Source organism: Bos javanicus, chromosome 8 (genome assembly GCF_032452875.1).
Source record: "Bos javanicus breed banteng chromosome 8, ARS-OSU_banteng_1.0, whole genome shotgun sequence".
Classification (NCBI taxonomy): Eukaryota; Metazoa; Chordata; class Mammalia; order Artiodactyla; family Bovidae; genus Bos; species Bos javanicus.
This window is the reverse complement of record NC_083875.1, coordinates 78,247,197-78,262,428: the sequence shown is the minus strand read 5'-3', so window position 1 is coordinate 78,262,428 and position 15,232 is coordinate 78,247,197. Positions and strand designations below refer to the sequence as shown.

Genomic DNA, 15,232 nt, shown 5'->3' with positions numbered 1-15,232 from the left:
GTATCTTTTTATTTTGTAACACCTCATTAGCTTTATATAACACCTCAATAGTTCTTATATACATTTGCGTGTTGTTTTGCTCTGAACCACTTAGGAATAAATTATAGACATCATACCCCTTTATTCCTCCATATTCCAAAGTCTATTTCCTGAGGTCATTCTCTAACATAACCATAGTATCATTATCAATATGAAGAAATTTAAGATTATACCTTACTATGACCAAAATTCAAATGTGCTCAATTGTTCCTATGTTGGTCTTTATAACAAACCTTCCCCTTGGTACAGGACTCACTCCAGGATGATGTACTGCATTTATCTGTCAAATATCTTTGGTATTCTGTAATATGGGATGGACTCTCTGTCTTCTTTGTCTTCTACAAACATAACAATTTTGAGAAATATAGTCCAGTTATTTTGTAAAACATCCCCCAATTGGCCCCAATTAGACTCAGGTTATACATTTGGGGCAATAATTCCACAAAAGTGATGCAGTGTCCTGCTCAGTGCTCATATCAGGAGGCACAGAATGTCACTTTCCCCCATTTCTGGTGACTATTTGGTAAGGTGGTGTCCTCCAGGTTTCCCCATTGTAAAGTTTCTCTTACTTTTTCTTTGATTAATACGTACTTTGTGGGGAGACACTAAGAAGCACATAAATGTCCTTCTTACCAAATTCTGCCAGCCACTAACTTTAGCATCCATTCATAATTCTTGCCATCACAGTTGCAAAGTGGTGAAGAAAACACATTTGAATGGTCTCTTCTCCACAGATTGCAATATTTTTTTCTAGTAGCAGCCTTATTTAGCTGACCATCCAAAACCACCTACCATGACCTTGCAAACTGTGTCTTGTTTTCTCATGCATTGAAAAGGAACAAAGAATATTTCCCCTGGGTTGCCTTTTGGGGCAGCTGCTGGCAGATTTGCTCTGGAATCTAGAGTGTGTGCCTTCTTCCTACAATGCACCAGATACTTTCCATGTGGTACCCCATCAAACTTTCCCAGTAGGCCTGTTAGAAGGTAGGCAAAACTCCGAACCTCATTTTGCAGGTAACAACAGATATTTAGAGAGGTTTCTGGTGAGTAACTTGCCTGAGGTTCCAGCTAGTTAGCGTTAGTAAGAGGCAGAGCCTGGGTTGGCAGCTAGACTGAGCCCAGAGCCTACATGCTTAACTGCTACCTTACACTGATCCAAAACAGACTCAGGGCTTGTTCATGGCAGGACCAGGAGTAGGGTGAGCTGGGCGAGGGGTCTGGGGTACAAAATTTAAGAAAGCTCTCACTCTCAGGTCCTGACCCTGTACTCACTGAGAGTAAATGGCCCCTTAAAAACGTGCACCCTAGATTCTGCTTACTTCACCCTCCTCCCAGCGCTGGTTCTTGGGCAGGGCCAGCCATGGGCGCTAACCTCCTTTATAGTTCATTATACAGTTCACACAGATTCCTGGGACAATGGGAATGCAGGATCCTCCTTTGGTCAATAGACAAGCTATTCAGCCTTGAGCCTGCTCTGCTCTAAGTGATGCTAAATACAGAGATTAAGTGGGTACCATCCTTGTCCTCCTGTCATTTGCAGATCCAAGCATTCACTTCCAGTGGAATCATATATGACAGGTCAACTCTTGGGGCTTCTTAGGAATTACCTCAGTGAAGCACTGGCACATCTTTTGGGGATTTCGAAGTATGCAGATGGATTAAACTCTGCTTCTTTCCATTTTATTAAGTTTTTCCATTCATCTTGGTTGTAGTTTGCTTTTCCCACTAATAGACTGAACACTTTTGGGTATTAACTCAGTTGTGCTTCTCTTGGCTTTATTTCCTTCCAGAACTTAGCTCTTGACAGGTCTAGGTTTCAGACACTTGGGCTCAAATCATGATGCTGCCACTTACTAGTTATGTTCTTGGAAAAGTCACTTCGTCCCCTGAGCCTCAAGTGTTTCATCTGTGAAATGGGGCTATCAACACCTCATTTGTAGGGCTGTTGCAAAGATGAAACGGAAGCACTGTAAGTACCTAAACGGTGCATGGCAGTGATCAACAGATGCTAATTCTCTTCCCTTTTGCTTTCCTGGCCCACCCTTGTACCAAGATCGTCTGGCTAAGGATTATAACTAAAGTGATCCAGAAGGCCAAGTAATCATAAATCATGGGTGGGCATTATCCAGGCAGCAGATTCTACACCTGGCCTTTCCTAGTACCAGCTCTATAGCAGGGGTGTTGAAAAGCAAAATCTAACTTCAAAGGTGATTTTGGTGGAGAAGCATCTCAAAGTATTTTTTATTTCAAACACATATTCAGTTCAGTTCAGTCACTCAGTCATGTCCAACTCTTTGCGACCCCATGAATCGCAGCACACCAGGCCTCCCTGTCCATCACCAACTCCTAGAGTTCACTCAAACTCATGTCCATCAAGTCGGTGATGCCATCCAGCCATCTCATCCTCTGTCATCCCCTTCTCCTCCTGCCCCCAATCCCTCCCAGCATCAGTCTTTTCCAGTGAGTCAACTCTTCGCATGAGGTGCCCAAAGTACTGGAGTTTCAGCTTTAGCATCAGTCCTTCCAAAAAACACCCAGGACTGATCTCCTTTAGAATGAACTGGTTGGATCTCCTTGCAGTCCAAGGGACTCTCAAGAGTCTTCTCCAGCACCACAGTTCAAAAGCATCAATTCTTCGGCGCTCAGCCTTATTCACAGTCCAACTCTCACATCCATACATGACCACAGGAAAAACCATGGCCTTGACTAGACGGACCTTTGTTGGCAAAGTAATGTCTCTGCTTTTTAATATGCTGTCTAGGTTAGTCATAACTTTCCTTCCAAGGAGTAAGCGTCTTTTAATTTCATGGCTGCAATCACCATCTGCAGTGATTTTGGAGCCCCCAAAAATAAAGTCTGACACTGTTCCCACTGTTTCCCCATCTACTTCCCATGAAGTGATGGGACCAGATGCCATGATCTTGGTTTTCTGAATGTTGAGCTTTAAGCCAACTTTTTCACTCTCCTCTTTCACTTTCATCAAGGGGCTTTTTAGTTCCTCTTCTCTTTCTGCTATAAGGATGGTGTAATCTGCATATCTGCGAAGGCGCAGGAGCGGCTGAGAGGAGCTACCCGCCGCCGGAGGCCAGGGGCGGCGGCCCCGCCCGAGGTCAGGGGCGGCGGCCGGGAGGTGCTACCCCACGTCCAAGGAGCCGGGGGCTGCGCGGGCGGGCGCTGGAGGGCCCAGAAGAGCTACTCCACGTTCAAGGTCAGGAGGGGCGGCGGTGAGGAGATACCCTTCGTCCAAGGTAAGGAGCAGCGGCTGCGCTTTGCTGGAACAGCTGTGAAGAGATACCCCACGTCCAAGGTAAGAGAAACCCAAGTAAAAGACACATTATTGCTTTTCTTTTTCTCACTCTTGGATTCTTTCTTAATCTAACTAACCAACTCAAAAATTCAAGTTGGTTAGATTAGGGTTTGTACCCATCACAGGATTACATTTTTAGTTTACTAAACTACTTCAAGATGTATCAAAAAAAAAAAAAAAATGTTAGTCTGTAGTACGTGAAATGTCCTTCCAGGGATGACAGCAGGAGCAGATAAAAATCATGCTGAAACATGTAATACATTGTTCTCAACATGGGAGAAATGTTGTGGACAATTTTTTTTAATTCATTTTACTCTTTTTGGAAATATGTCACCAAAAGGAAAAGAATGACCTTACTATAGAACTACATACATGAAGCAAGATCTACTGACATGTGTTTAGAATTTTTTAAATTTGAAGGGGGTGGGGAAGTGTTTCATTTTTCTTTAATATTTGATATACAGTCCATGGTTTTGGGTCTAAAAACCAACTTTTATGGAATGGAATATAACATAGATCCCTTGATTAAAAAGTCTAGTGATTTGATTGCTATGCAGTGATTTCAAAGTTTAAAATTGAGTTTGAGGAACCCTGCAATGAAAATAGCTGATGCAGTAGAGTTAAGAGACAGTTTCCCAGGCCTTGGCACAAATTATTCCTTACAAATAATGATTCTGCGCAACTGGGGAATGATTTAATATTCGGTCTTGGAAAGTTGCAAGGGTCTTTCACCTCATTTTCTGATCACAATGTCTATCTCCAAATTGTTTAAAATGAGCCATAGCTTCTACCAAGGTACCATCAAGTGATAGTCCCATGAATAGTCCTAAGTTAATTCTTGTGCTGCCAAGAAAGTCAGAATTTTCATTACTTCTAAAAGCTCTTAACCAAAAGTTTCCGATATATAGCATTTTAAGTTAAAACTTCTCTGGAAATGAGTATCTATTTTTGCATTTTAGCATCCTACTTGTACATGCAATTTGCCCTAAGTAGCTCTCAAGTTTTCCTTTTGGCTGATATTGCCTTAGAATGACGGAGAAGGCAATGGCAACCCACTCCAGTACTCTTGCCTGGAGAATCCCATGGATGGAGGAGCCTGGTAGGCTGCAGTCCATGGGGTCTCAAAGAGTTGGACACGACTGAGCGACTTCACTTTTACTTTTCACTTTCCTGCTTTGGAGAAGGAAATGGCAACCCACTCCAGTGTTCTTGCCTGGAGAATCCCAGGCATGGGGGAGCCTAGTGGTCCACCGTCTATGGGGTCGCACAGAGTCCGACACGACTGAAGTGACTTAGCAGCAGCAACCTCAGAATGAAATGAACAGGTCACTGTGTCTTTCAATCAACACTGTAGTGTGATCTTGCTTGTACTGTGACCTGCTCTCAAATATGCTTGTATCTTTTCAAACATGCTGTCTACAGCCTAGGGGTAGAGAAAATACTGGGTTGTTGCCTGCAAGAATGTCAAGACATTTGAATCACATTTCTGCAATTACAACCATAAACAGAAGAATGAAGGTTTTTCTTTTTCTTTGGTGAATAAGGATCCTCTCCAACTATAAACTAGATTGAGTCTTGAGCAGCCATAGACAACACATAAATGAACGGGCATGTTTGTGTGCAAACAAAATTTTATTTATGAACACTGAAATTTGAATTTCATATAGTTTATGTATGTCATGAAATATTCATCCTTTCAATTTTTTCAACTGTGTTAAGATCTAGAAACCATTCTTCGCTCCTGGGCTGCCTAAGGACAGGCAGAAGGCTGGGTTTAGACCTTGAGCTGAGTTGTAGTGAGCAGCAGAGCCAGGATTTGAACCCAGGCAGTATAGGTCCAATGAGCTCTTAACATACACACAGACACACACATGTATGTGTATATGTTCATATCATCATATTGTATATATGTATACACGTATACATGTATATGTGTTCATATATACACATATGTGTATACACATATTCAATATGATGATAATGATAGTAAATCACACTCTTTATAGAAAATTTAGCAAAGGATGAAAGAGAAAATAGCAACCACCCATAAAACCACAACCCAGGACTTTCCTGGTAGTGGTGGTACAGTGGCTGAGAGTCTGCCTGCCAATATAGGAGTCACATGTTCAATCCCTGGTCCAGGAAGATCGCACGTGCCATGGAACAGCTAAGCCCATGCACCGTAACTACTGAGACTGAACTCTAGAGCCTGGGAGCCACAACTACTGAGCCCACGTGCTTCGATTACTGGAGCCCAGGCACCACAAGGAAGAGTAGCCCCCATTCACCACAATTAGAGAAAATCTGAAAGCAGCAATGTAGACCCAGTGCAATCCCTATAAATAAATAAAATAAAACATGCAGAGGATTAAAAAAAAACACAACCCAGAAATAACCACTAGTAGTATTTGATATCTTCTTCCATTCTTTGTCTACTGCACACAGCATTCAATTTATACATTTTAGTTTTTCACTTGACATAAACATTTTTCACATTTCCACATAGGCCTCACAATTACAATAATGAATAGATGTATGATAGTTCATTTTAAATGTACTGGGGGAAATTGCTGTTTTGGAAAAAAAAAGTCCCACAGCTAAAAATTTCATAGAGGAAAGAATCTTTGAAGTTGGTCACTTTTCGTTTACTGCTACATCTTTGCATTTATTTTTAAGATATTTTGATCTGGACCATTTTTAAACTCTTAGAAGTCTTAAACACTAGACCATCAGGGAAGTGCCTCTAGGAGTTGAATTTTTGAAGCAACCCAATCCACCAGACCTGAATTTGACTTTTCACTGTCCATTCATTAGCCAAGTGGCCCTGAGCAAACCATTAACTTTTGTTACTCTGAGATTAACTGAGGTGATGTTCATGGACACCTCAGTTTTCCCTTGTTTCAGGATAAATCAAGACCACCATATGTAATGTCTAGAACCTGTGTTCACAGGTATTCTGTAGCACAGAATCCTGGTCACTTGGTAATTGCCAGCGCTTACATTTCCTGCCACTCACCACTCCCAGTGTCCAACACTAGCACAGGAATTAGATTCTTTCACTCAAGACTGTAGAGAAAATGTCCTTTTCTGTTTTGAGCACCACAGGATTCTTCTTCCCTGAGTAAAAATGGACCGGCAGGAATGGGGATAATGAGAAGGAATAATAAGGTAGGTGGACCTGACCTGAAAGCGTCCACCCCGCCCCTCGCCACTCCTGCCCCACCCCAACCAGGAGATTTAGATCAAAGTTCCCAAACTGAATCGATGGCCTGGTGCCTATAACAGTAGGTGGCATTCTGACTTCAGCAGAGGCTGTGTTTGATTTCACAGGTACAGCGGATCTCCAGCCCAGACATCTGAAAAGACTCCGGAGCCCAAGTCCATGAGCAGCAAAATCTCTGTGGAGCTGCAGAGGGTGGCGGCCCTCCCAGCCCAGGGTTGCAGCAACATTGGCTTTCAGGTGAGCAGAGCTTTGGTTTTATGTTTAAGACCAAGTAATTAATGTCTTTTCCTGGCCTTTCTGGCAAGTTTTTTCACTAAAGCAGAGGGATTATTGTAATGCAATAAGGTTCTTAATGGTTCTTTTTAAGCCTATTATTCTTTCCTTCTTGGGTTGACAAACCTGTAAAGTCTCTTAACTCAACTTGTTTTGATCCCTGACCTGCCCTGTCACTTGAAAACAACACTGTGCTCTCCTGCCTGTGTTTAGGGCTCATATGGCATGGATATAGTATTTACCTACAGACAGTTTCCCAAAGAACTGGTGAGTGGGGAAGAATGGGGAAGAATCCAGATCCTGAACGTAGTCAGCACCTCAGAGTCCCTTCCTCTCTCTCTTTCTTTAAGTATACATGTGTATTCTTTTTTTCCCACCAAACTTCAAACTTTTTATTTTGTATTGGGATATAGTAAATTAACCAGGTTGTGGTAGTTTCAGGTGAAGAGCAAAGGGACTCAGCCTTAAATATCCTTCAACCCCCTCTCCCACCCAAGCTGGCATATAACATTGAGCAGAGCTCCAGTCCTTGTGGGTTATCCATTTTAAATATAGCAGTGTGTACTTGACCTTCCCAAACTCCCTAACTATACCTTCCCCCAGCAACCATAAGCTCATTTTCTAAGTCTATGAGTCTCTTTGTTTTGTAACTAAGTTCATTTGTATCATTTCTTTTTAGATTTCACATATAAGGGATGTCATACAATATTTCTCCTTCTCTGCCTGACTTACTTCACTCAGAATGGCACTCTCTAGTTTCATCCATGTTGCTGCAAATGGCATTATTTCATTCTTTTTAATGGCTAAGTATTATCCATTGTGTATATGTACCACATCTTCTTTATCCATCCCTCTGTCAATGGACATTGAGGTGGCTTCCATTTCTTGGCTATTGTAAATAGTGCTGCAATGAACATGGATACTTTTGGATCATGTTTTTTTTATGAATATATGCCCAGGAGTGAGATTGCAGGGTCATATGGTATCTCTATTTTTAGTTTTTTAAGGAACCTCCATACTGTTCTCCATAGTGGCTGTGCCAATTAACATTTCTACCAACACTGTAGGAGGGTTCCCTTCTCTCCACACCCCCTCCAGCATTTTCTGTTTGTGGATTTTTTGCTGATTGCCATTATGACTTGTGTGAGGTGATATTTCATCATAGTTTTGATTTGTATTTCTCTAATAACTAGCGGTGTTGAACATCTTTTTTGTGTGCCTGTTGGTCATCTGTATGTCCTCTTTGAAGAAATGTCTATTCAGATCAGAGTTCCTTTTTCTTAAACCAGGTATTAAATCCTCTGTCAGATCAGGCCTGGGTACCTGCCCCACACAGCTGGGTTTTGCAAACTGTCTTATGTCATCAACCAAAACTCACTGAGCGAGTAATGCTGCTTGGCCCAGGTCCATATGTCACAGGAGACTGTCACCAGAAAATACCAGGCTTTCTGATTGGGTCTGGGACAGGGATTTTTCAAGGCTCTTCCCAAGTATGCTTCCTTTCCTAAGCTGACACCCAACCTGGGAAGCCCATGTGAACAGATGTCAGAAATCCCTTAGGCTTCAACTTCGATACGCAAGCAAAACAAATGTTTAAGCAACAGCAAAGAAAGGAACAAGGAAGGTAAAAGGGTTTGACTCAACCCTGAGTTGTCCTGAGTCTTGCGCAAGTTACTGTAGCCTCCCTGAGCCTCAGTTTCATCTGTGTATTTATCACAGTCATGCTTATCTCACAGGTTATAAGTGTAGGGGAGAGAAAATCTTTCCCTCTACTGCCTTAGATTCAGCCCCTGAGGTCTATGAATTAAACTGACAAATGGGAGATTAAATAGGAGAAAAGGCACACAAATTTTATTAATATTTTTAATTTTCTGTACACATAAACTTCACAGAAAGAAAGTAAAAATCCCAATGAAGCAGTAAGACTCAGAGGCTTATATGTGTTTTTTAAAAGGATGATAAATTGTGGAGAAGTATATAGACAAAAGAAAGAGGGATTGGGCTTTTAGGGTCAATAAACTGTGGGGAAGTGACTAGGAAATACGTGACGGTAACTACTGGAAGATAAGATTAAGATACCTGTGAAATGTCTCCTCACCACCTCTGCCTCCAGTGATACAGATTGTTTAAGCACTGACCAGGTCATCTGTCCAGTGCTAGACCTTCAATAAGAATTTCCAGAGACACCTATTTACTCAGCATGGTTGTTAACTGCCCCCTAGATATGGCCACCACTAGGGAGGGAGCCAATTCAAGAGGGAATAACACGCTATTCTGTGTCACAGATGTTCAGAGAACATCAGGTGTCGCTTAAGGATAGGCAGGGATTTCCCAGATAAACAGGGAAGGTTGTGAACAGAGCATCTCCAACAAAGAGAACTGCCTGTGCCCTGGCCCAGGACCTGAAAGAGCCTGTGTGCTCTGGGTAGAGAGGATGTAGAGCTGGGGGGTGAAGGGAGTGGGGGAGGCTGGTGTTAGACCATGTGGCCTCCATGTGTGCTCATCAGATGTTTGAGAAGGAAACGATCAAAATTTATATGATCAAAGTATTAAAGTACTCCAGCACTACTTAAAGGTGAACAGAAATGGGAAGAGATTTGTGTGTGGTTGAGACACCAGTTAGGTTAGTCTGATGGTCAGAACCAGGTTACAGGCAATGGAAACTGATGCTGGGTGACAGTATTAATACTAATTACAGGCCCCCCTGCAGTGGGATCGTCAGGGAGAGGAATAAGAGCTCCCCTGCCCATGAATATTTCCACAACTTCCTCTGTAATATATGTAAACGATGTATGTACTCTATGTTTCTTAAAAAACGGTCTTAATTCACTCAGGCTGCTGTAACAAAATATTGTGTTGGCCAAAAAGTTCATTCAGGCTTTTCCCATAAACTCTTACAGGAAAACTCAAACAAACTTTTTGGCCAACCCAATATCTCGGACTAGGTGGCTTGTTATTGTTCAGCTGCTAAGTCATGTCTTGGTTTTTTGCAACCCTATGGACTACAGCACGCCAGGCTTCCCTGTCCTTCACCATCTTCTGGAGTTTGCTCAAACTCATGTCCATTGAGTCGATGATGCTCTCCAAGCAACTCATCCTCTGTTGCCCTCTTCCCCTGCCTTCAATCCTTCCCAGCATCAAGATCTTTTCCAATGAGTCAGCTCTTTGCATCATGTGGCCAAAGTATTAGAGCTTCAGCTTCAGTCCTTCCATGAATATTCAGGGTTGATTTCCTTTAGGATTGACTGGTTTGATTTCCTTACAGTCCAAAGGACTCTCAAGAGGCTTCTCCAGCACCACAGTTCAAAAGCATCGATGCTTAGCCTTCTTTATGGTCAAACTCTCACATCCATTCATGACTACTAGAAAAACCATAGCTTTGACTATACCGACCTTTGTTGACAAAGTCCCGAACAAACTTTTTGGCCAACCCAATATCTCTAACTGGGTGGCTTATTAACAGAAATGTATTTCTTGCAGTTCTGGAGGCTGAGAGGTCCAAGATAAAGGCATCAGCAGATTCAATATCTGGTGAGGCCCCCATTCTCACAAAGACAAAAATACCAGGGAGCTCTCTGAGGTCTTTTTTTATAGACACTAATCCCATTCTTGAGTTAATCACGTCCCAAAGTTTCCATCTCCTAACATACCACTCAGGGCATGAGACTTTCAAAATAGGAATCTGCAAGCGGGGCGAGGCATAAAGTAGAAAGTGCCTAGCACAATATGAACATAATAATAGTAGCTCTTGGTACTCAGGTTAAAAAGAATGACACATCCACATTTCTAGCTTGAGATGTCAACTTGGAAGTGATTCCCTTTACAGACACAGAAAATCTAGGAATCAGGTTGGAGCAAGGAAGAGAATGACTTCATTTTGAGGCCTGTTTGAAATTCAGATGACACCAAACATTCAGATAAAGATGGAGATGAAGCAGGAAGCTTCATGCACACCTGCACCAGAGCCTGGAAGGGACACTATACTTTGGGGGGGCTGTTAGCAGAGAGGTGGGCAAGGGCGTGGATGAGACCATGGGAAGGGAACCTGGGGAGCACCAGTGTTTCAGGAACTGGAAAGTCACAGGAAGAGAGGACAGAACCAGGTGAGGGGGAACAGTCTGGGGAAGCTGAGGGGAAAAGAACTGCAAGGTCAAAAGCAAAGACTCCTCCATGGAGGAGACAAGTTCATTTGATTTGCTAACTTGGATATCACTGGTCACTGGGGGGAGGGTGGGGGCTGGGGACAGTTTGTGTTGTGAGTAGGTGTTAAGAGCCTGGAGAAAATAAGGATAGAAAAGACATTCCTCTGGCAGAGGGAAGAGAGGTGGGCTCAGAAGAGGCAAGATCAGAGTTGTAGGCAGGGTTTTTCCAATCACTGTAAAATGTAACATGCAGAAAAACACATAAAACCAGATAGACAAGGTATTAAAAAATACCAGACAGGTCAAGGAACAGGACACTGTCATCCCTCAGCTCGGACAGTCCCATCCTGCACATTCTGTTCAACTGCCTCCCTCCCTCAGGATAGCAAAATAAAATAGGGAACTCTAGTCAACATCTGGTAATAACCTACAATGAAATAATCTGGAAAAGAATATATAGACAGAACTGAATCACTTTGCTGTACACCTGAAACCACCAAAACATTATATAAATCATCTATACTTCAATTTAAGAAAATAAAATAATGTGGTAATTCTGAAAAACAAGTACCTCCCCCCTTTCCGGGGTTTGTTGTTGTTGCTGTTGCCATTATGGTTCCTATTGGTTTGTTTATTGAATTAACTGAACTAATTCTATGGAGTCTGCGTTTATTGTCATGGGGTCGCTAAGAGTCAGACACGACTGAGCAACTTCACTTTCACTTTTCACTTTCATGCATTGGAGAAGGAAATGGCAACCCACTCCAGTGTTCTTGCCTGGAGAATCCCAGGGACGGGGAGCCTGGTGGGCTGCCGTCTATGGGGTCGCAAAGAGTCGGACACGACTGAAGCGACTTAGTAGCAGCAGCAACAGCAGCCACTAAAGGCTCTGTTCAGTGAGTTTAATAATTAGTTATGGATCTGACATAAATTCCCAAGTGCCTGAAACCAGTCAATGTCCCAGTCCATGATAGGGGCTCTGGGACTGCTGGGGAGGTTGTCCGAAGTCCTCCAGCAGGCCAGCTCCAATTCCATGTTTACTTGACTCCCTGCTTCTGCTGAATTTCCACATCAGCCAGAGATGAGAATTTTAATTTTTCTCAGATCTTTCTCAGGCATGTCCCTGGGCTTCTAGTTTCCCTTATGGATATCTCATTCTCCAACTTTTCCTTTACATTTCTGTTTATCTTGCTGTTTTCTCCAACTGTCATCACCATCTCAGGCAGCTGCCTCCGATGTTAAACCATGGCCCTCAGGGAAATAGTATTGGGTGAACGATGACTTAGGAGAGACAGGTTTGATCCCTGGGTTGGAAGAACTGCTGGAGGAGTGCATGGCAACCCACTCCAGTTTTCTTGCCTGGAGAATCCCATGGACAGAGGAGCCTGGTGGCCTACAGTCCATAGGGTCACAAAGAGTTGGACACGACTGAAGTGACTTTGCATGCATACACTTACACAAATGCAGACTCAGATTAAATAAAGACAAGCCTTGTGAGTGGGAATTGCCGAGAAACTGCAGGACAGGTCAAACAAGGGCTGTGATCTTGAAACTAGACTTTGGGAGAGTGACATTCCCATTTTGCCTCTTCCTTAGGATGCTAGGCTGCTTAGTTTTCACTGCTATTTCAGTTGTTTTTCAAGGTCATCATGACTCTGGGGAGAGTGGAATAGGACTAGAGAGTTCAGACACCACAAAGCCTGCAGTTCTGAGATTCAGTCATTTTATTTGGAAAAAATACTCTCTGGATTGTCATAAGCCTTTGGTTAATTTCCAGAGCTCCAAAAAAGTGATTTTGACAATTTTTCCAGTGTTCTTGTTGCCTTTATGAAGGTGAGGAATTTGAGATGTTCTTACTCCATCATTCCTGCCAATGGTACCAATAACCTTAGGATTTTTTTTTTTTTTTAATTTGGGGTGGGGGGGGTCTTCTTTTCTGCATGGGCCTTCTCTCCAGTTGTGGCAAGCAGGGACTACTCTCAAGTTGCAGCTCCCTGACTCTAGAGTATAAGCTCAGTATTTGAGGCACATGGTCCTAGTTGCTCCAAGATGTAAGGGATCTTCCCAGGTCTTGAACCAGTGTCTCCTGTATTGGCAGGCAGACTCTTTACCACTGACCCACCAGGGAAGCCCAATAACCTGAGATTTAAATAGCAAAGTTAGACATGTCATAAAGGAGTATGTGTATGATTAAATGATGAATGGTTCTAGCCACATCTGAGGCTTCAGGAGAGTGTGAGTAGCTTTGGGAGGAATGCACCAGATGATCAGTCATGAGTACAGCAAGGACTAAGGTTCTGAGGCTTACAGCCATCATGGCTGCCTTTTACCATGGGGAAGAATTCAGGCATCTAATGGTCACAGGAAAAGGAAAGGAGAAGCGGGAGATTAAATGGTTTATTTTCCTACCATGAATATCCCTTCTGATTCTAAGAGGCTTCTTTTGAGGTTTTACATGTTGGTTGCATGGAGTAAAACCTGATTTGTTATCTGTCTCTGGTCCTGATTGTCATGCAGGTGTCATGTCAGTGATGACTAAAAGCCCTTGATCAGTCATGGGAACACCAATTGAAACTGGCTCACAGGGCATTGTGTGCTGCCAACACAGCCCCAACCTCCACACCTCTAAAGGATGGGCTGCCAAGGTTTTCAGGAAAATGTTCTTACCTCAGTTAAGACAGATCCAAGACTGGTTACCAGGCTTCCTCTCTCTCTCTCTCTGTTTTACCACTGATTTTAAAACTTCCACTCCATAAGCTCTTAATTTAAAAGGAAGACAGTGATGCTTGCAGACCCATTTTATCTAGACACTGTTGATGTTGATGACAAACTAGCCCCCGGATGCTAACTCAACTGTTATTTGTCAAAAAATATCAAAGATGGGAGAATTTGAAATTTTATATAGAACAAATTATTGGGAGCATGAAATCTCTATCATGCCACAGAAATTTGGAATTTTGTTCTCATATTGCAGATTTAGGCAGACATAGAACAGCATGATTTTCACTTAAAGCCAGGCTCTGGAGTTGGAGGCGTCTAAATTCACTCCACACGTGGGCTAAGACCTTTGGCCCAGAAGCCATTTATAGTCTTGGCATGCCTGGTCATACTTTCTTTTTCCTTTGAAAATCAGAAAGAAAGAGAAGGTAAAAATGTCTTATATCCTTTGACAATAAATAGAAGTTTCTTATGAAAATCCTGGGAGTCACAAGGTTAAGAAAACTCTCATGGGTTTTCAGGAACAAAGGAGATGATTACTGGGAATGATTGTCAGGAAATATACCTGAAGATACCTTGGTGTTCCTTCCAATCTCCTGGTTTTATAAATTCAAGCCTTTGTTTGTTTCATTCCTTCCAAGAGCCAAAACTCTTTCAACATAAAGCATAACATTTATTGATTCAACAAAAATTTATTGAGTTCTGACCTCATGCCAGACATTATACTAGGAGCTGAAAACAGGGAGCTTCTGTTAGGTTAAATTCGGTAACAGTGGCAAAGTAGCACAACATAGTCTGCAAAGAGTGCTATTCATGATGCAAGGAGGTGAGCTCCCCTAGACTGGCAGTTGGAGAAAATTTCCTAAATGTTCAAAATTCGTATCTACAGGCTTTCATTCCCTCACTAACTCATTCTACAAATATCTTTTGAGCACCTACTCTGAGCTGTTGCTGTTGTTGTTCAGTCACTATGTTGGGTTTGACCCTTTTCCCTGTCCTTCACTATCTCCCAGAGTTTGCTCAGACTCTGAGTCCATTGAGTCGATGATGCTATCCAAGCAACTCATCTTCTGTTGCCCCCTTCTGCTACTGCCTTCAGTCTTTCCCAGCATCGGGGTCTTTTGCAATGAGTTGGCTCTTCACATCAAGAGGCCAAAGTATATGGAGCTTCAGCTTGAGCATCAGTCCTTTCAGTGAATATTCGGGGTTGATTTCCTTTAGGATTGACTGGTTTGATTTCCCTGCAGTCCAAGGGATTCTCACACATCTTCTCCAGCACCACAATTAAAAAGCCATCAATTCTTTGGTGCTCAGCCTTCTCTATGGCCCAATACTCACATCCATACATGACTACTGGAAAAACCATAGTTTTGACTACGCAGACCTTTGAGCTGAGTGGATGGAAAATGCTCATTAGGGCCCAAAGGGTATAATTCCCCAGGCCACCATGTCAAGAACTATTTTTTTCATATGACATTATATGGAGAAGTCAGGGCCCTGAATGAAAAGATTATGAGAGACATGAACAGG

General features: G+C 42.6%; 1 protein-coding gene across 2 annotated transcripts in view; it reads left to right on the top strand.

The window, feature by feature from the left end:
* The first annotated feature begins 3,164 nt into the window (after positions 1-3,164).
* The window catches only part of SLC28A3 (solute carrier family 28 member 3), a 76,782-nt gene continuing 64,714 nt past the window's right edge, over positions 3,165-15,232 (top strand). Inside the window, exons 1-2 of one of the 2 annotated variants that reach the window (XM_061426051.1) lie at positions 3,165-3,346; positions 6,677-6,806. In XM_061426051.1, coding sequence (XP_061282035.1) covers positions 6,729-6,806 — 78 coding nt within the window. In that variant the 5' untranslated portion in view covers positions 3,165-3,346; positions 6,677-6,728. Of the gene's footprint in view, positions 3,347-4,594; positions 6,515-6,676; positions 6,807-15,232 lie in introns of those variants that run through there. The other variant, XM_061426050.1, reaches the window with a different exon arrangement.